This window comes from Apis laboriosa, unplaced genomic scaffold (assembly GCF_014066325.1).
Source record: "Apis laboriosa isolate Shangri-la unplaced genomic scaffold, ASM1406632v1 scaffold81_cov154, whole genome shotgun sequence".
Lineage (NCBI taxonomy): Eukaryota > Metazoa > Arthropoda > Insecta > Hymenoptera > Apidae > Apis > Apis laboriosa.
Window position 1 is genome coordinate 405,091 of NW_025224529.1, and position 23,500 is coordinate 428,590.

Sequence of the window (23,500 nt, forward strand, 5' to 3'; positions counted from 1 at the left end):
GAGATACATGAAAAATAAAATATAAGAACGAGTATGCAGTGTAAAATAGGATAAAGAAGTTATATATGAAAATAAGAGGATATTTCTAGAAATGAAAATATACAGAATACGTGTAGAAAATAAAATGGTTGCAAACGAGGTACGAATCATGTTTATATGAAGCAATACTTTTGTGAAAATACTGTGATAAATATAAAATAAAGGAAATAAAATTTGTTCTTTTAAAAACTTTACAATAAAAGTTTTATATTACATTTTCATTATTTCAGCTTTTAATATATTGATATCCAATGTTCGTGATAAAAAAATTCTGAGAACGAAAGAAATTTAATTATAAATACATAAAAATAAATTAATAAAAATATTTTAATTAAATAATTAATCTTATATAACCTTATAATTTGGGTTATGTTTATTTGCAAGATTCTCTTTTATTCTTTTCTCTTTGCATGTATTTTTAACTGTGTTAGTTAAGTAAAAAATTAATTAAAAGATTCGTATGAAAAACCTTTGTTAACTTTATCTTTCCCGAGAGAGCGAAAAAATATTAAAAAATTTTTAATTTTTCTTTAATTAATTTAAATTTTCTTCAATAAAATATTAGATATGTATATTCTAAATTATTCCATTAACAAATGAAATTGTCACATATTGAAATATGAGATTAAAAAAAAATAATAATAAAAATAATATTAATCCGGACTAAATAATACAAAGCATTTTATTTTGAAAAGAAATGATAAAACTAATAATACAGAGGAATGAAAATAATTTAATCTGGAATATTGATCGAAAAAATTTGGAAAAATGTCATGGATATAATAATAAGAAATAAAAAGAAATGGAAGTAGTAGTTTTAAGGAAACCGGAAATCACTGAAATTTTAATAAAAAGAGATGAATATAAAAAATATAAAAATTGAAAGAAAAAATAGATTATTCGTGAAAAGAAAAATAAAAAGTAAAAATATAATGTTCGTATGTAGCACGACATTGTGTTCTCTTCAAATGCATATGAGTACTTGTTCACCCAAGAATACCACTCACTAACCTGTTGGTAAACTTGCCAATCGATTTTTATCGAGTACATATTTTACGCATGCTCTTTCAGCAACAAAGTTTCAAAGGTTTTGAATTTCTCCAATGGATATTGGAATTTTCAAGAAAATGAAATAGAGTGGTCGTTGAAATTGAAATATTTTAATATAAATCGTTGAAATATTATTGAAGCTTATTGATCGCGTTTAAAATAGCTTATAAACTTTGTAGTAAATTTCCTTTTACTGATTAATCGAATTTGTTAATACCAAAATATTTAAGTTTATATTTAAGATTTCATTTAAGAAAACAACTTTTCATATGCGCATTATTTATCAATATCTTTTTCATTTATTTTTCGTTCGATTCAATCCTTATATTTATATGTATAATAATAACACAAAAACAGATAATTCTACATATCAAGATAGATATTTTAAAATCGTATAATAATAATAATAAATTTATTTTATTTTTTTTTATAAACCAATAAGCAAACTCTTTTGCTCAACGAATCCAAGGAAAAGTTTGAGATCGAATAACGAATATGTTCATGTTAAAGAAATCGAGTAGCACTGGATAAGACAAAAGGAACTTCGAAAGTTGGATACTCTTTTTAGAACGAAGATTTCTTTTTCCTTTTTCTTTTCCATCAGGAGGACACGATGACAAAGAAGCATATACGGTAGATCATTGTTTCGAAGATCTGATGGTTCTGGTTTGGCCAGCCGTTTCATCGAAGAAAATCACGCTCGTTCCTCACGATTGATGCCGACCATGTTTCTTCACGAACATTCGAGGCCAAGAAACGTATAAAAGTCGGGACGTTACAGGAAGTCGATGGCCAACCGGCTGCCCAATCAGGAAGGAATTCGGATTCAAGGGAAAAATGAAAGGAAAGGATTCTTTCTTCTTTTTTCCAATCCACCATATCCCTTATCTCACGCCTTTAGCTTTATTTTTATTTTTATTATGGACGATCTTTATTAAATTCGTTACAATTTTTCATAATATTTTTCGTGATATTTAAAAACATCGAAAAACAGAGTCCCTGTTTATAAGAAATAATATTTATTGACATGATGAATTGATAATAACTAGAAATTAATTAGTGAATGGAACGTCTGAAACATCAATAACAGAACGCTTCACGAAAGAACGTAATATATATCGAATGTAAATAATATCTTGTTTGTCCAATACACGTAATTAATACACGTGAGTTGATGACCAATTATATTGTACAATGGTTGGAGGTACAATATTGTAAATTGATAGGAAAATATTACGTTTATGAAGATATAAAACAAGGATGTTTTTTTTTTTTGTAATAAATTTTCACTTTTTTCATGATGATACCACTTGTTTTTCAAATATAAATTTACGCGAATTTCAATTAAGAATAAAACAAAAAGTTCGAATATTAACACGTGATAAAATCGAGTATAATAATATGAAATTGTATTATAAGTATCCATTATATTTTATGGCCTTGTGTTTAGAGATGTTCCAGAATAATTCGAATATACCCTAAGAATTACCATGAAATTCTTGGAATTTGGTAGACGGTAGAGGTAAAGGATTAAGAGACTTTAGTCGAAATCGAGCAAATGCGGTGTGTAAGTGTCTAAGGATCCTACTTTATGATATTGTAATACTGCTATCTAATAAAGCAATTTCAGTCTCTGATATCATAACATGACACAGCTAGGAGATTGTAAGTCTTATAATGATTTTAGACAAATGCTGCTCGTCCTTATTCTAATTACTTAAAATACTAATACTTAAAATAAATTTAATTTTCAAAATATTTGCAATGATTCCCTTAATATATTTTAAAGAATATTTTCTTGTTAAATATACTTAAGATAAGATAAATTATTTGTAATTCTTTAAATTGATACTAATTGATACTTAATTATTAATAATTATTCAAATAAACTTTTAAAATATTTATGTTTCAAACGTTCTTTGAAATATAGTCTATTTTTTTCCTGAATTGAATTCTGTTTACAATTAAAATATCCATTTGATGAATTGTTATTATTACAATACATACACAAATCTAATCCAAAATACATAAATTTTGTATTTAAAGATAGCAAAAAGAAATTGATAAAATTTTTTAAAACAAATGAAAGTACACTTTTCCTGAATTTCTACTTAAGGATTGAAACTATACAATTATTTTCTCACAAAAATTCGAAGGGGAACAGATTGAATAAATCTGATTGAAAAATCATTTACCAGTCACTTTAACAAAAATAAACATTAAGAAAAATTTAATTTTATTGAAACTCTTCTCTCAAAATCATTTCGTTTAAACCGTGTCACCAATCGATATCACGAAAGAGCACAATCGCGTAATTATTTCGAGAAATCTACGGATTCATCGGATCCAATCACGCGATTGATATCGACAGCGTTTTTTTACCGAGCATTGATTCCGGATGAAACGCGCGAAGATCCGGGCTCAAGAAGCGTTCCAACGGATAAAACGTAAGAAAAGGAACGCCATTCCTTCCCACCCCCCACGTTTCATCCCCCATATTTCCTCTTTGTTTCTTTCGTTTTTCGAGAAGACCTGCTCTTTGACGTGCGCCAGAAGACAATCGCGGGCCACGGACAATCGTGGGGGCCAATCAGTCGCGTATTGAGTTCCGGCCATCCTCTTTTCCCGCTGGTTCACACGCGAAACGCGGGGAGAAGGGGGATGGATCACGGTCGGAGATAAGAGGAAGCGCACGAAGGGAAGCGGAAAAAAGGAAGAAATGGGGGTGGAGGCACGACGATCCTCCCCGTGCAACCGACCTAAAATCAGCTTTATCGGGTCACGAGTGACGCGCTTCTCTGGCAATCTCGTCCTTCGATCGGTCGCCAGGACGAGACCACGGTTTAACGATAAACGGCTTAAAGGGAGGAAACTGTGATGCTATGGTTAATAAAAGGGGCAGAATTGTGTGGAATGTATAAGTAATTCGAGAGAGCATTTCGATATCTTCGAAGTATCGTAGATTTGTAATTTGGTAATAGAGATATATAAATTTTGAATGTTATTCGTCGCGAATTTTATCATGTTTTACGAAAAATTTTGTATTTTGACGAGATATAATAATATTCAATGTTTTTTGATTAAATTGTAAGGCGAGAGATTAACCGGTTAGACCGGTTGATTGTCACTGGTTGTTTTTAGAGTACGTAGATGAATGTTTAAATTAAATTTGGGGCATCACTGTGACTCATATTCGTGTAAAAACTGAAACTCCCTTAAAAATGGATTAAGAGGAATAATTTCACTGTTAGTGTACGTTACAATGTTAAACCGTATTCACGTCGCTCGTGAATTTGTCACATTAATAATTTCCATTAATAATCCTGGACATTAATGTCTTTGAAATTGGTATTCGTGCGTTCGTTTCCTCCTCTTTCTACTTTTTATGTTTCTCGTCATTTACCTACTTTTTATCTTTAACAGTAAATCTTCTACACGTATTGCTCAATACTTGCCCACACGACTCACGCATCTTCTTTAACGGTTTTTATTTCTATCTCTCTCTTTTTTATTTCTTTTTCTTCTTATTCTATCGTAATATCTTCTATCCTTTTATTCTATCGTAATAAATTTTAAACAGAGAGAGTAATTTAAACAGGATTAAGCAATGAAGGTTCATCGATCAAAACTGCAATAAAAGTTTGAAATCACCGCACTTTTAGCCACAATTTTATCTTTAATACGAGGACTATTCTACCGGACAATTTCTCGATGACTAAACGATAGGAAAGAGGAATACAGTGGAACGTGTCAAAGATAGAACAGCGAGAGACCGAGAGCGATCCATGAAGAACGATCTCGATATCTAAGATCGCTTTTCCGATAGTTTGGACACTGAAATATAACTGACTCATGAAAAAGATAAAGGAAAAACGTGCCGTCCACAAGTCTACTCACCGCGATCATTTAACAATTCCTATCTACTGGGATTCATCTTCTCTAAAAACTCTGAAGCTAAGTTCTGACTGGCTTTACTCACGGCTCGTGATTTCTGATGAATTGCCATTGATGATTAGAATGTGGAAAAAATTTGAAAAAAAAAAAATAAATAAATATAAAACATATATAAACTGTCATAATTTACTTTATATGATATAAATAATCAAATTTTTAGAATTTATAATAGAAAGTTTGTGTTTTGATAATTTGCATTGCAAAATATAGTTATTTGTTTATGATAGTCTTTGTTATACAATAAAAAATATTTGCACAATGTTATGTTATTTATTATAGCATATTAATTAAATAAGTTAAAGTATTGTACTCTAGTAGTACATTTTTTAGTAATAATAAGAATTTTACAAATTATCATTGAAAAATTATGTGCAAATAATTTCAATAGCTAATATTGGTTTTTTTGAGAAACGTTTTACTTGGCAAATATTGATATATAGTTATGTATCTGTTCAAGTAAATTGGGATTTTAAATAAAAATTTGATCATCAAAGAATAAATATATCAATTTAATATATTATTTTAAAAATGCTCTTCAATCAACTTTGCGTACTTTGTTTATAAAAAAAAAACATTTTTTTAATAGTATATTCGTTGCATTTTTATGCATTTTAATTTTCAATTTTATTTTTTATCTTTTCTCGGATTCGTTACGTATTTCATAAACAAATTTTATCAATTTTCTATATTTTGCATGCAATAAAATATTTGTTACACATAAGAATATTGAAATAAAATATATTTTTTTAAACTTATTAATTGATGTCAATAAGTTCAAAACATTGTTTGTATTTCAAAAACTAATTTACAAAAAAGGAAGAAAAATAAAATTAACTTCCTCGTTGTTTATTTATGAATAAAATTAGTGTTGAAATTACACTATATGGGATGAGTTATTAAATTCAACCATAGATTCTATAAAAGATTATATAATACAGAATTACATATAACGCTGAAGCGGATTTTTTTAATATATTCATGCAAGCTCAACACAATCATGAATAATTTTATAAATGAGATTCCCGTCACTTTTTGCAACTACATAATTTTACATCAAAATTTGAAAGTGGCAATGATTTCATATCGTATACTTTATATTGCATGAGTATTCACATTGTAATTTTAATATAACAATTTTCAAATTTACCAAAATTTACATATTATTCCAATAAAAATAAATGTACAATGGATAACACTTTTCATGTTATAAAAATTACAAATAACAAAATACGTTTAACAATCAAATCTCTCAAGTCGAAATAATAACTCGAGTTCTTTCTCTATTTATATAAATTCTTTTTTGTATCGCCATCTTCTTAATTCTCAAAAAAATAATAATCGTTCAATTTTTATTCAGACGTTTAACAGCGTAAACACGATAACTCCGCTCAAAGAGAAAATTCCACGAGCCCCCGTTAACATTGTTCATCCCCCTCCCGGCCATCGAGCGCCCCTAGGAAAACAATGGGGAAGGGACGTGGAATGAGGCTATAAATGCAAAGCAATAATGACGCTCAGTTGGGACACTTCTTGGCGGAGCAAGGAGGACGTTTACCGGTTGAAGAATTTTTTGCATTCCATCTTTCGTCCCGTGATTGTCGAGCTTTTTGTCTGAGCGCACAATTCGTGCTTGCGCGCTATCATTTACGCGCCACCATCCATATTACATTTTTCCATCCCGTCTACTAGAAACTCGGGATTCCACGCTTTTCCTTTTGTCGAGCAACATTTTATCCATGCTTCTTCTTCTTCTCATTCATGGTATATCGTCGAATAATATTTAGATTTTCACGATTTTTGTACGCGAGAATGGTTCAACATTCATTTTTTATCAATCATCTGCACGATAAGAATTTATTTTTAAAAGTACAAATTTGTAAAAACAAATTTTTTTCCCGATTTTAATCTGTAAATGTAAATTACTTGTAATGCATTTGGGGAAAAATAGAGTAATTTCGAGAGGATATAATTAATTTTCCTGTTGATTTCGTAAATAAATTTCTAACTTTCTTTTTAAAGTGAAATTGTACAGATGCAAGATGTACGCAGCTCTCTTTTCTAAAAAGTTTTGCTTGATAAGATATTTTTGTTAAAAAATCATTACAGGATATTGTAATTTGAAGATTGTAAGTAGTGAATAGTTTACGAGTACTTTGCATTTATAGATCAAAATGGACGAATAAGAGAGTTAAATTAGTCATAGGAAAATAGAAACGTGGATGGAATATCCGGATTTCGGCGGAAGTTGAGGGCTTGATACTTTGTCACGAGACGGGATGGATTAGATTTGAAGGGAAGGCGTCGAAGTTAGAGTCTGGTTTTCGATTGCAAAAGTGGAATAAACGGAAAGTAGATTAAGAATGAGGGGGAACTGTGTTTCACGGTTTGTTGCAATTTCGGCCGTTGGTAAGGAGAAAACGTGGTGTTCTTGATGCGTCCCATTTTTGCGACCTCGTTTCCTAAGTAATCCCTTTCAACGGCTGTTTATTCAACGACTATAAATTTCACTGATACTGGAAAATCACTCGGGGAAATCACGTTAATGGAACGTTCGATTTAATTACTTTTGTTCTCATGTATTGCGGGACAATATGTTGAAAGTATTTTTCGATAAAGGATTGCAACGTAATAACAAAGTTGTTAGTAAAAAAAAAAAAAATTTGTAAAGTTTTTTTATATTAGAATTTATATAGAATATCTCTTAAAAAGTATGTTTAATTTGTTAATAAAAAGTATTTTTATTTATAACGGAGCGAATTTTTATTTTGAGATTAAGATATCATCTAAATTATAATTGTAATTATTCGTTTAATAAAAATTTGCAATAAATTTTTAGTTCTAAACAAGCAAACAATCAAATATTCTATTTCAAATATATTTCATTTGTTACGATATACGTATAAGGCGACTCATCCATTTTATGGCTACACAAAAGCAAATGTTACAAACAGCTTCAATTAATGAAAATTTATATTTTGATTTATTTTGATTTCCAGCGCTTTTTGACAGTTTTTTTACAATTCAATTTAACAGTTACAAGTTTTTTTGAAGCTTTTCCCTTTTTTAGGGATAAAAATACATTTATGTAAAAGAAAAATAAATTACTAGTTCTTTTTGATAATATTTTTTAATGTACACCATTTCAAATATTCAATTTGTTTATTCATTTTATCATACGCATCATATAATAAATATACAATTTTTTAATATATAAGATATTAAATATTAAAGAATAAACTAACTGGACAATCTAAATAATTACCCAATTATTATATATAATATTAATTTTACTATTATAAAAAGAAAATGAATTGGAAAACAACCACTGCAATCATTGAAACTGAAATCAATCATCCATTTTATATTATCCTATCACATCCAAAATATCCTAAACCGCCAATAGATTTCCATAAATCGTTATCGCCATTTTCCAAGAAACAATACCATTTATCAACCGCGTGCACGATCAATTTGTATTCAACACGATTTATTCCTGATTCATTGCGTGATAGATATCTGGACCACGAGAAAGAGGATTAGAGCAAGTTAGCCGTTCGAGCATCGTGATATGAAATTAAATATCGAGAACGTCGGCCGGCCGTGTCCTATGTTCATCCATTATCTTCAATTATTAATATAGCCACGCCGAAATTGCCGTGCGTTTCCACCGTATAATCAAAGCAAATTCCCGATAACCGGTATAACGATGTAAAACGAACACAAGGTGACCGCATTATTCCATTACCCTTCAAAGCAGGAGTAATGATCCCCCCCCTTCATCCCTGCATACCATGGTAACCGAGTAAATTGCTTGTTTTATATGCAAATTTCTTTACTCTCCTCACCCTGGACGGAATTATAGCCACGCGATAAACACGTGGCGCCACCATTCGGATCCATCTGATAATCAGTTTTAGACACCGTTGTTCAATTTGTCATTTCGCCACGGGCTACCTCGGTTAAGGGCAAAGGTACAGGCAACCAAATTAGCGGAGTGGAGATTCAAAACTTTAATGTGGCTACTATATTACGAAAATAGAGCTGCGAACAGAGAAAATAGGAATTTATGAGTTTGGAGTCTGTTCTGAGGTTACAATGTTGCGGAGTATCCGCAATGCTGGATATAAAATTGTGCAAGAGAAACTAGAGAATTGAAGATCTTAAGATTTGTACAGCGTTTACAGTGCTAAGAATAAAGGTATGGGCAGTGAGAATAGAAAAGAAGAATTTGAAGACTGTTGAGTCTGTTATATTACAGCACATACAATTCTGAATATTAAGAAACTAGAGAATTATTGGATCTTAAACATTGGCTGCTGAAAAGCTATGAAAAGTAAAATTATAAGATTTATTAAGTCTACATCCTGGCATCCACAATACAAAAAAAATTTAAGATTTTAAAATTTACATCTTTTTGTATTTCCATTTGCATCTGAATGATGCAAAAAGCAGAAAACTAGCAGGATTGGAATTTTATATATTGTCTGTGGCTCTGAATTGAACTGAAGAATAGAATTGAGTACGTATGTTTAATTCGATAAAGAAAAAAATCAGTATCATATTTTGAAAAGAGATATAAGGATATATATCTCTTAAGAATTTTCATCAAGAGAAACGACAAGTTTTTACGACACGATTGTCAGTGATCCATCAAGGGGATGAAAGATTAATGAAGGTTGGTCGAATGGCTCGATATTTTTGCAAGGTGGGGATATAAATTGTGGGGATAGACATTGGTCTTCCTTTCACTCTGAAATACTGATTGAAGATATTAATTTGCTCCAGTAATCAATAAAATATTTTCTTTAGAACAATGTGGGACAGCCTTAAGGAGATGTGGAGCGGAAAAGATAGCGACTTGTTAGAGGTAAGTTGGGCGTAAGAGACTTACAAAGACTCGACAGATCTTATGTGTATACATATAACGTTTTCAGAAGAGAGTACACATGTTTACGAAAGATGGTGACAAGGCAAAGAAGCATATGAAACGTGTACATAGGTACGTTTATTTTATGTACAAGTTAAACAATATTGAAAGAATTTTTGTAATTATATAAAAATATATATTAAGGAGGAAAATGATAAACCGGAATCTCGATTCCTTTTTTTTATTTTGAAAAACTCTTTTTTGCACTCAAGGATTCTCATTTTCTTTCCTATTCAATAACACGAGATTTAATATAAATATTTAATCAATTAATATATAATAAATTCAATAATAATATAACGCTATAAAATACATGTATATTAAATATTTTTAATATTCTCTTTTATTCAGAAATTCATATCAAATTCTCGAATAATGATAAAATTATCTGATTTACGTTAATATAATTATCAAATCGGTTCAGATATGATTAACTTTATTATAATTCCATATTTATTTCTATATAATAAATATTGAGAATTTATTAGATATTGTCAAACGAGATATAATATATTATATCGAGGATTAAATCAATATAATAAGAAGTTCAGATCTCTATCATTACACGAGATACTTTTCAGATAAAAGTGGATTTTTGAGGCGGTTAATGGATCGATTTTTAGAGCTACCGTGAACAGAGACAGGTTTGCCTTTGAAACTTTCCGCCGAATGGGAAGCATTGGCAACGAAACTCGACATCGTACTCCGAAGTCTATCTAAATCCATTACTATATAGCTAAATCCTGCCGTTATTGCGGGGATCGATCGTCGACAAATCTGCATTTCGTTTTAATCGACTTGCCAGAAGAAACTATTCTACCAGCGGATAAGCGAGGGAATGTTCTCGAGGATTCTTGGAATTTTTTTTATGAAAACTAGTAAACTTTCGTCGTATGATTTATGATAATATTTTAGATATTACGATATTTGATTTACCAATTATTTTTTTTTTTTTTCAGATTTGAACAATATAAGAGTTGTACGAAGGAATATATCATTTAATAATTTTTCGATTAATTCGTGTTATATTTTTTTCATCGACGATTCTAATTCTTTCGTTAAAAATTACATTTCTTATAAAATAGAATACACGTGTCATAAAATGAAATAGACATGTCATATACAACTTTGAATTTCTTTGCTTCGAAAATGTCGATATTTGGAAAATATTGATATTTGATGTATGCCAGAATTTTCTAGTTTATCTATATTTCCATAGGGGAAACTATACATATTTCAAACTATATTCACATATATGAACAAGGGTAGAGTTCTTATATCCTCGTATCTCCATCCAATACATTTGTTCTGGTGATGCTGCATAAATATTTTCAATTTACATTTATTCGTGTTCAATAAAAAAATTGAAAATGTACGAACAAATAATCAAAGATACGTGATTTTTAACATAAATTTCAATAAGTTCATTTCGAATGGTCAATAATTTATGATCAGATGATCAATGCGTTATAAGTAGAAAAGTCAACGATTCAATCAGAAATACTTATAGTGAATTTTTAAAAAACGAAGCTTTAAAGAAAAAAATTTTCTACATTTTTCATTTATTTTTGCACGAAGAATTCTCTGAATATTGATTATTTGATATTCAGTGGGGAATAAGACAGGTACACATCTATTTGACTGGCATTCGAACATATTTTTCTCGAAAACTTTTCTCCAACACAATTTTCATTTTATTTTATTCTCGTCATATTATCTATTAAACATTATTTATAAAAATGTTTGCCCGTAATTTATATTCAACCAAATTAATTGATAAATACAGCGAAAAATAGATGTCTACATATTACATTTTTATTTTAATTCTAAAACAAACTTAAAGCTTAATTTTAGAAAATGCAAAATTTAAATCTTTACAATAAAATGCAATATACAAAATTACCATTTCTTCTAACTAAAATTCTATCCTATGCAAACATATTTTCATAAAAGATCTATTTTCATGCGTTCCATTATAATAAATCCAGCTGCAACAAGAGATAATGAGTCGATCGTTAAAAATACAACGAAACAGAAACACAAAACACGACCACAAAATTCTATACACACCGATTCTCAAAACCGACACATTATTCTCAATTTGGCGCCAATTTCACGTGGAATTTTTACAGCCGATGCTTCCACCAAAAAATTTCGGACACGCCAACTCATTCGTCGAATCGAATTTTCGAACGAAAACGGAGATCGAGCTCTCCCTGTTTTTTTTTTTTTTTTTTTCCCTCTCGTTTGTTGCCCTATCGCTTTCGCAGCGAATAGTATCGACATTTTTTTCGATGCTCTAACCGGATCCATACTCGTTACCCTATCGTCTTCCTTTTAAGCGAGCCCGCCGTTCCTCGCGCGTTACCTTCCCCCTTCGTTTCACTTTATTTCGTTACTCTTTTTCCAGTCGTCGAGCACCAACCCGTTCCTCGCGAATATACTCGATAATAAATCCTCTAGAGTGATTTACGAACCGATCCCCTTGTTCCTCCTACCCTACCTCTCCTCATCGGTTTCCGCCACCTTTCTCGCCCAGTTTGCAAATTAATAACGTCGACAACGATAGGCTTTGTTACAACTCGCTTTTATATTACATTATTACGGAATTGTGAAACGCTTGCTGTGATAATTTTTGCTGAAATAGAAAATGATTGTTAAAATATTTGTAAGTGTAGCAGAGATTTTTAGAATATCGAGATAGGAATTAATATCATTGACAGATGTAAATGTATTTTCTATTTATGGATATTTTTATATCAGGTTTGTATATTATTAAGTGTATTTAAGAAGAAATTTTAATATGATAAAGCTGTTTTTGTTTTATTCCAATTCTTCTTCTTTCTCTGTTATATAGTATTTCTTTTTATTACTCGACAGGGTTTGAGAGAAATTTAGCAAAACAAATAATTTTATAATTTGATAATTAAATTAATTATTGAGTTGTAAATAAAGAAAATGAAAAATCTATTTTTTTTATATTGTCTCATTAAATTAATATAATCAAAGTGTCTCTCTTTAAATGACGAACATTGATGCTAATGTTTCAAAATTTGTCACGATAGATATGAAATATGATTATCGATCGTGGAAAATACAAAAAAAAAAAAAAAAAATGTGAAAAAGCACAAGGTACAAAATGATCGCGCGAAAACGAATTTCATAAATCACGTAAAAGCGATCGACGACACCATTTGTACATCTCCTGAATTTCGCGAATCGTACCCTGTGGCAGGTCGAAAAATCACGTGGCGAAGCGCGAAAATGCGTTTTTTACACGCGTGACTGCTGCGAAATTGTAGGTACATAACGCCCTCGAAATATAACATACATGGTGTACCACTTAAAATTACCATTTCCATGTGAACCAATATTATTATTTTCAAAAAAAACGGGCAACGAATCAAATAATGGTTGCGTGATTTTCACAGTATCGGATCGAATGGAACACTTTTTGCGAGGAAATTGTTTCGAAATATAAAGATATCTTTTTTTAAAATGAAATTGTAACGTAATTATCTTTTAAATATAATTGCGATATGATCATCATTAATAGTCTTTCTTGATACATTAAAATAATTAAAAACTTATTATTCTAGACTCTACCGAAAAAACGAAATTCTTCGAAGATATTTATATGTAAAGTCTCTGCTATATCACGTCCATCGTTGATGAAAAAAATATAAACACCCCTTCGAATAAAATCAAAATTAAAATTACAATATTCTCGTCCAAGTTATTTTTGTGAGGCATAAAGTAAAATCTTGATAAATCTTGAGATATCAGAAAACTGAAAAAAAGAGAGAGAGAGAGGAAGAAATATTAAACAACATTCTCGAAAAAAATAACTTACATCGTTTTAATAATTTTTATCGCAACGAGAGATTTTTACCACAAACTTCGTTAATTTACAAGGAAAACTTTTCAAGAATAAGTCAGGATACTTTGCCTGTTCCATTGCAACGGATTAAAACTCGCGTTCCGTATGTACAAACAATTAATCCAAACAGGAAGTAACGTGCACAAGTTTTATAAAAAAAAAAAAAAAAAAAAAGAATATCGCAGCTCGTTACGGCAAATTCTATTTTCACGCAACGAATCCTGGTATAAAAGCTCGATTTCACCGTCGAGACCAACGTGCATTAAATATTTCAAACTGTTTTCTTCTGTTTTTTTTTCTTTTTTCTTCTCTCTCTCTCTCTCTCTCTCTCTCTCTCTCTCTCTCTCTCTCTCTCTCTCTCTCTCTCTGACAGCATTGCACCACGCAAACATCGTCCCACGAGTAATGTCATCTCTTTCCGCGCATTCACTGCCACTTCCGCCAAGATTCGTACTTGCGGCTCTCTCTTTATTCCTAATCAAGGAACATCTATGGAACGTGGGTGTTCGTGTTCTACTACGAAGTAGTTGCCACGCCGGCAGGAAACTTCGGATGCGGAAGCAGTTAAAAGATAGAAAGTCCGCCAACCATTGAAATTATTTCACCCGTTTATTTAAAATTTGTCGCTGCTTATGCCGGGACAGGAAGTGGAACGTTGTTCCAGACATTTTGGATGGCGCGCCAGTCCTTTGTTCCAATTGTATTATATTTCTTATGTTTATATTTGCGTGATTTGTATTTTTTTTTAAGTAGAAAATGAGACTGAAAGTGAAGATGAATATAAAAATATATTCAAGATATTCAATTATATTATGAAAATGTTCATATGAATGGAGAGACATTCAGTTCAGAAGTTTAGACAACATATATTTGATATGAAATAAAATAAATTATTCAGACTATTTAATAATTCTAACATTGTTGAAATATACAACGTTACCACGTTATTATAATGAAATTCTGATGAATAACGTACATAATAACGTAAATGGCTCGCGTGTTGAAAATTAGTCGATATCAAGCTCTTATAGAGAAGAAATTGCGGAATATTTCGTAAAATATATTCAAGTCTACCAAGTAGAGATCGAAACAGCGAATTTCTGCATGATTTTTCGTTATTTGCCAAGCTATACTATCGTGAGTTTATTGCAATTTCAAACGTGAAAGGCAGAGAGGGATGCTAAGTACTCGTTCCTTAAGTCGTTGCATACACTTTGTGTAAAGAGGAAGGATAGGTCTTCGATCATGTTGTCATGTTATATGTAGTACCATAATCTGTCTTTACGATAAATGATTCCGTGTACAAAAAGGGCTCGAAAAAATATTCTGTTTATCGATTCAATCTACTGATAGAAGAATTTCTCTTGAAATTGTAGAAAAAGTGAATATTGGTATAATGTTATTGATTCAAAACACAAGTATAGTAAACTAATGAAAGATATTATGCAGAATGAATAACTGGAAAAAAAATATCTATATCTTACAATCACACTATCATAATTTTCAAATTTTTCAACAGAGCAAGTAAAAGTAAGTTTCCATCTTTTTTTCTTCGAATTACGAAAAGAATCTTAATTGTTTCTATTATTAATAAATCAAACAAGATTTTTTTTTGTTTTATGATTCCTAAGAAACTTGATAATATTTGATTTTTTTCCTATATTTTTTTATTGGATAAATTTTTAAAATTATATTTAATTTTTTTATATGTAATCAATAAAAATAATATTTTCATTTAATAAAAAAAATTCTTGTAACAAAATTTTGATTAATTTACAAATAATGAAGATAAGTGAAATGAATTACTTTTACTGCATATAAAAACTAATTATTATTTTTCTAAAACAAAATATGTTTAGTTGCAAAAGAATATGCACAGAAAATAAGTAAAAAAACAGTATTTGATTTCTATTTAAATACAATTACATAACAAAGTTATAGAGATGATATGAATTCAACTATCGAGGAATTATTCATTCTCTGGTGTGTCAATTTTCGTGCAATTTATGTTGAAGCGTCTATAAAGAGGCGTATTTCAAACCTCTAACGCATAATATACTAATTATTATGTCTATCATATGTGCAATTTAATTGCTGTTTGTACGTTTAACTTCCTCTAATAATCACCTGTGATGACGAACATCCTTTAATACACGTATACAATGCTTATAAATTTTACTCGTTACCTTCATTATCTGAATTAATTAAATCTTGTTACGTATCGATTAATTTGTGATGAAAGCTAATGAAATTTTCATACATATTTTCCTTCCTTATTATCATTAAGCATTAATTTACAGGAAGTGTAATTAATAATTAAATTTAATTTTTCTTCTTCTTGATAATTCGAAATTTTTAAAAACTAATATCCAGAAATAAAATTTGAATCAATGGGAGAGTATTGAAAATTTCAAGTTAATGAACGTCGAGTCTCGAATTACTTCCCTTTATGATTAAAATAGTTTTATCTATTTTTGACTCTGTCAAGATTTTCACCTTTACAACTTTGACATATTGAAGAATTCCATTTTAGCTGGATGACGTACATAAGAAGATCAATATAAAAATATGTAGAAAATATAAAGACCTTCTTTGTAGCCTAAAAATATTTTTTACTTAAAATTTATAACATCGATTATGAATATAAATAGAATAACCTCGATCATATATTTTTAATTATTAGACTCAAATGTTATAAATTTATTGAAGATTTTGTAAAAACATATTCAAATATTCAATATACAAAAAGTACACTATAGTATATAAAACATGTATTAAATTATATTTTTATATACTTTATATTACAACGTAGACCCCCCTGCGTTCAAGAATAGAAATGAAACTTCCTCTTTTCGTAAAAAACATGAGAAGATACCAAGTATCAAAATCTACTCAGAAAATAGAGAAAGCTGCGCTATTGAAATTGTTTTTTGTTTTATTTCGATATCTCAATCGATTGCCGAGATATAAGGTATCAAAGTTGCTGTAATATTTCAGATTGTGCCAAAACTATGAATGAACTGTTATATATATTTTTTTCTTGAAAGTGCATACTATTTTCTTCTAGAAATAGTGCACTAATTCTAGAAATTACGTCTCTCACTTGTTTAGAACGTAGGATAGATGAGCGAGTGAGAAGAAGTGCGAGTGAGAAGAAGTGCGAGTGAGAAGAAGTGCGAGCGAGAGATCTGAGTAAGTGACAAGGATGAGAAGAATAAATGATTAACAATTACCCTTTTCTTTACACGATGATATCTCGAGAACCAAATATCAAGATAAATTAAAAACCATTTTAAAGGGGAAAGTTCAACGCTTCTAATGATCTTTGATTCGTTGATTAAAAGTCACTATCTTCGAAGTTATAGCGATTTAAAGTTTTCTTAATTTTAATACAGATTAATCGAGGTTTAAGATAAATTACGCGATAAATACGTTTATTTTTGGAATAATATTGTTTACAACGATCTTATTAACGATGCATTGGAGATTATAAATTGATTTAAAAACTCTCCGCGTTAATTCTTTCGATTAAAGCGAATCGAATTATTTTTAATTTGGATTTAATTATGTCGATTGATCAAACGGCTTTTATCGCGCGTTACTCCTATAATATGAAAAATATATATTTGCATGGAAATCCGCAATGTATAGAAACAAATAGGTAAGCCAAGTTAAAGCTCCATTCCTTTCTTCCTGTTGAAAAGGAATACGGAGTTTGCGGAGAACATTCGCAATCTACCAGTTATATAACCAAACCATCCCCTAATCCTCGAGAAACGAACATTCCAAACAATCCAACTTCCGTGGCATCGGCGAAAGTCAGTATCTGTACCCAACAGGACCTATTCTGTCCATCGCGTTCTGAGCCCCCGAGGTACGGACAGGAAGTTCAGTAGCTTTGATTTCGAAGCCGCAGCACGTTACTGCCAATTATTCAACGTACACATTGTCCCATTGTGAATCAGTCGAGAGACGGTGGTCGATTACTGCATCCGAAGTGGAGCCGTTATGTCAATTTGCATAATGCATCGATTAAATAAACGGGTTGCGGTACCGTCCAATGTCGTAGAGCACGGAAACCGAGGCTGTGCCCGCCGCAAAACAACTATTGACAGCCAAATTCTCCACACTGTCCACGTGCGTATATCGCATCAATCGTCCAACACATTGAAGTTAACGCGCCTTCCCTCTTTTTTCCTTCCTCTCAACGCTACCACCCCGCCAGTCATCGTGCACGCTCGCCTCGACCACGAGGTTCGTAAATGCTTCACAACGATTATGAGGCCGCCGACAGCGTCATTACGAATGACTGACACCGGTGGCCAGTTGTCTTTACGCATTAATTGGAACCGTAATTGCAACGATCGCCCTCGGTTCGGGTTACGTTTTGACGGATTACGTTATATTCGTCGCGATCAATTCAGCGAAGGGGGTTGACAACCCTCGACGCGATTATCGAGGTGAACCGCGATTCGACGCTCTACCGAATTTTAATACCAAATCGTCGATTCTATTTACCGTCTTCGCGATGATCGTTGTGGAATATTGAACGGTTTGTGAATTATAAAGGGGAAAATGGAATTCTTCGAAAGTTTTTAGAATGCGAGATAAAACAACGTGAATGAATCAAGAATTGTTTAAAAGAGATGTCAACAAGAGAAAGAAGCTTTTAAATTTATATGTTTCAATAAAGGTAAAAGCTTCTAATGTACTACTATTCTTTCATATTCATAATCATCAAACTTAAGAAATTTATCAACGATGAGAAATTCTATTGGATCAATAATAATCCAAGAATGTTGAAGGTAATAAAAGTTGAATAAAATGAAATGTGTCACAAAGTTTCAATATAAATATGAATATAAAAGAAATTTAAGTACCTAATTCGAAAAAAGAAAATTAATCTTTAATCTTTCTTGTGACATACTACTTTCATAGAATGTAGATATAGTATACAAAAAATATATCTTTCCCACAATATATTTTTTAATTAATATTCTCACTTTTTCTTAGGAATAATAAAAAAACTTTAAAGTGAGAAAATATTATATCCTATACTATTTCATTTATTCATATCGGTTGATAAAATTTTAAACCTCAAAAGAGGAAATGAATAGGTTCAATAGAATAATAGGATAATAGAACTCCTCTACAAAAGGGAAATGAGTAATTTATTCATTCGCTTTTCAAGAAGCAAAATGAATGACGATGTTAATATTTTCCATAATGTATGGTTTTATGATGAAAATTATGTAATAAATAATTTAAATTACAAATGAATTTTGTATTATTAAATATGTTTCGTTTGGAAAATGAACATTTAATAATTATTTTTTATTTATTAATATTTGTATTTTAAAAATTTCCATAAAGTTATTGTACGTGTTAAAAATGTTGACAAGTTAATTTAAATGTTTCAATCAATTATATATAGTAGGTGTGTAATTGTAACACTACAACGAAACGCAACGTAAAAGAAAATTTTAAAGTACGATACCAAATTGTCACATCAATTGTTCAAAGACAATGGTATTCAATACCTATATATATTTATACGTACAAAAAATATTATACGTTCAAATATCGCTACACATACATCCAAATAAATAAAAGAAAAAGCAATTCTGGAAATCTACATTCTACTGTTACTAGTATAAAAACCAAAAAACCTGAAATCAACCAAATAAATTCGATATCCTATTCGAAATTCAATTAAAATTACGAAAATTTGGCGAACGCGATGATTATCCCCTCACGAAAAAAAATAAATACTCGTGGACGATATTACAATAGAATTATTCTTGCGTCTTAATTGAACTCGTTCCCCCCTCGAATGAGCTCGGTTGGAAATCAGAAGTTTCAATCACTTACTCGGCTCGTCGACGTCGCCGAGGAAAACTTCCGCCGCGACAAACCAAGCCATCATCATGCTCATCAGCAAAAGCATCCCCCTCATCCTGGGACCGTGCGCAACCGAACGACCGAGTCCTGGCAAATCCCCTGCTCCCCCTCGAATATCCTCCTCCTCCTTAACTCCAGGATAGCAAGTTGGCCGAGATAGCTGATAAGTTTCAATGAATCTAGTTCTCTCGATGGGTTGGAACTTCACTTCTCTCAAACCGATTCTCTCTCTTCCGTCTTCTGGGATTTCAACTTGGCTATCCGTCGTGTGCCAAGACGACTACGCGAGTCACGCGAACTTCCACACTACACTCGTTCCTCTCTAACTTCACACCGCGATTCTCTACTACTTCTTTCACCAACTCACACGAATATAATGTATATATATACATATACATATAAATATATCCAATGAGTAACGAACAAGTTGGATTTTTATTTTGTTCACGTTCGAAATAATCGATGATGTCTAGCTTCGTAAACTGAGAAACTGTCGATCAACCGTGTTTCAGTTACCGTGACCGCGAACGGTCACGTACACACGCGTACACATACACGTACACGTACACATGCGCGCCCTACACGATGCACATCGAGCGGATGCATCGAATGCGGAGGGGAAGGGAGGTTCATTCACCAAACGTCCGAACGAGAATGCGGCGCCGGCAAGGGTGCTCGTCTTTTTTCAAAGTTGCCCGATCATCACCCCCCACATGATGCAACTGCGTGCGTCCCCCGTTGCAAGCACGAGCCCCGTTGGTCGGTTATTAATGGAGCTTCGGCTAATCGTACACACCGTCCACGGTTCATTAACTCTCTACCGCCTCATACGCGGTTACACATAATCACACACCGGCTCATGCCGTCATCGTTCGCCAATAACGACGTAACCCTGGGTCCTTTTCAAAGAAAGTTTGCCGCGTAGGGGGAGGAGTTCGACGGGATATAGAAATAGACGGCCCCGACGATACTGACGATAACACTGGGCCGGTGTCATTAGGGTCCATCGGATGTTATCGTGTCGGAGGTTGCACGGGGAGGTTGTCGTCAGAGCCGTTTCATCATGCACCGTGTTGTACGGGAGTCATCCTATTCCCGATTCCAACAGCTTCTCGATGCTTGCCACGACCACGATTACGATCACGATCACGACGAGGATCACTGAACAGAAGGTGAATCGTTTCGAGTGAATGGTTACAATCTCGATTTCATCCTCGATACGATTATTATACCGTATTTTTGCAGGTAAAACTGATAACTCGTGGACCGATTAGAGACAAGTAGTTGCTCACTCGAAATCGATGGATTTTTCACTCATCCTCCCCGGAGCGCCCCACCGAGAAGCTTGCGAGAACGAGGACAACCGTTTTTTTTTTTTTTTTGTAAACCAGCGTACCGATTATATTCTAATTATATCTCCTTTGTTCGAGCCCTAGTTTTTCATCGAATTCACTGGGACCACTTTGAATTATAAGAGCGATCTATGCGGCGATTAAAAACGTATACAAAATGCCGAATGCAATGCACGACGAGAATGATGGATCGCGAGTTTTTAAGGGCCAGAAACGATCTATTTCTCTGATTGCTTTGCTCACGAACGATAATAAAAGGATATTAGTAGCAAAATATAAGGTATAAGTGTGATAAATAACGACGAGAATTCCGAGAAAAAGTCGCGTAATCTTCGCGCGTAGTGGAAGGCGCGCTAACTGCTGCGTTGCGGCAGGCCTACTGACAGGGGCAACCGAGCTTTCGGTTCGGCTCGGTACGATTCGTGCGATTTCGCCACCCTTCGGCGCCAGCTTAAAGCATTCTCCGACCACTTTTCATACCCCCTCTTGCCGCGCTGTGATCACTACAGGCTATTCCCCTTGTTCAACCCCCAGTGAACAGACAAATGTTAGAAAATGGTGTGAGAAACTCGAATGCTGTATTTACTATTCATTCATTATCCACCGGATTAGGGGGGAAACGTTTAAAATCGATTACGGATTATTTGGGCACCGCATACCGCGTGTGCATGTTATGATCAGGTTGATGAACCGACGTAAATAGAGAGGAACGTTGATCTCGCTTGTCATGAAAAAAATGAGAGAAAATCCAAATATATCTTTTCAAATATAGAAAAAATAAATTCTATTGGATGATTAACGATCCATTTAAAAATTAAATCAATAATTTTTGTCATACCTATTTATTAAAATCTAAAAACCTAAAAATCACGATTAATATTTCAGAAATATCGTTTTGAAATTTTTTGCAAATGTGATTCTCGTTATAATGAGATAATTTATACGACGCGAAACATTTGATAACATTGAATATTAAAAATTTATTGAAATTCTTCGATAACATGCTTTATTATTTAAACTACATGCCATGCAACGCAATACTTGATACGAATATCATATAATATATAATAACTTACATATTCGTATATCACTCTTAGTCAACTTATTATTTTTAAATTTATTATTGTAATATGAAAACAACACGTAAAACAAACCGTACAACGGTAAATCAATTGTAACATGAAGAAGGTGTAACTAAATATCGAGCATTTTGAATATTTTGTGAAAAATATGAATATACATAAATCAATGTAGGAATATAAACAAAATATAACAAGTGAGAAATTGAAAATCAATAACTTGCTACATGAATTAACAAAATACAAACTTTCATCAAAGTTTATCAAAATTTTCATTTCGAATATATTAAAGTTTTCAACCACCTTAATTCTATATCTATCATTTAGCCCGGGCAATCAATAATCTTTGCACACATTCGTAAATAATTTTGAATTGAACTGTGTTAGCGAAATAAAATATTTCTTTAAAATATTTAAAAGTATGAAAAAATATTTGATTTTAAGAAAATATATTTTTAACATTTATTTTAAGTATAAAATATTAGATATTTAAGATATTTAATTAATGATTGAAATATTTCTAAGTCATGATTTTCGAAATTATTTTTTGCTTTATTCTATAAAATAAAGAATATTTTTTCATACGATACAAGCTTATACGAATTCATATTTTTCACATTGAATGATTAAATTAAAATGAGAACGATTTTGAAACATTTTTAGAAAAATAATAATATCATGCAATATATTATTAAAAAAGTAAAAAAAATCATATATATTATTTACATCTCCAAAAAAAATTATAATAATTTTCTTCCTTCCACTAAACGAAAAATACAATTACGTTATCAAATTGCAAATAAGTATCAATAACTTGCTTTATTCTCAATTAATAATCATTCAAATTTATTAATCCAAAATTTATCTTATTTATAGGTGCACTAAAACTAAATATAAATATAGCAAACATTTGATTCCCTTACCCTTTCTGTTACAAACTATGTATCAGTTTCCCGGAAATGGCTACTCTACTACCCTCCATCGGCATTGCGATGAACTTAACAGCCGGCCACCACGCTCAGCCGATTTTTACCAAACTTTCATCGCCCTTTGAAACGCAAACACAAGCCTGAAAACCTATTAAAACAGGGTAGAAAGGGCAAAAATGGATTCGTATGTCCCGAAATGTTGCAATATTTCTGAAGGGAAAAGTCGAGCCAGCCGTTATCCAAACAGTGGCCAGCTTTTTCCATCCACCCGAGAAAAAACTTTCCCGCCTGCAATTGAAAACCGTCCCATTTGAATGTCGAACTTTCGAATGAACATTTTCATAAATATGTATCGTGAGTTGATGCTTTCTCGCCTTTTTTTTTTCACG

General features: G+C 31.6%; 1 protein-coding gene across 1 annotated transcript in view; it reads right to left on the bottom strand.

The window, feature by feature from the left end:
- The window catches only part of LOC122719528 (hemicentin-2-like), a 41,782-nt gene extending 21,947 nt beyond the window's left edge, over positions 1-19,835 (bottom strand). Inside the window, exon 1 of the mRNA XM_043945437.1 lies at positions 19,722-19,835. Within this exon, the coding sequence (XP_043801372.1) occupies positions 19,722-19,806 (85 nt within the window). The 5' untranslated portion in view covers positions 19,807-19,835. The remainder of the gene's footprint in view (positions 1-19,721) is intronic.
- Positions 19,836-23,500: the final 3,665 nt, after the last annotated feature.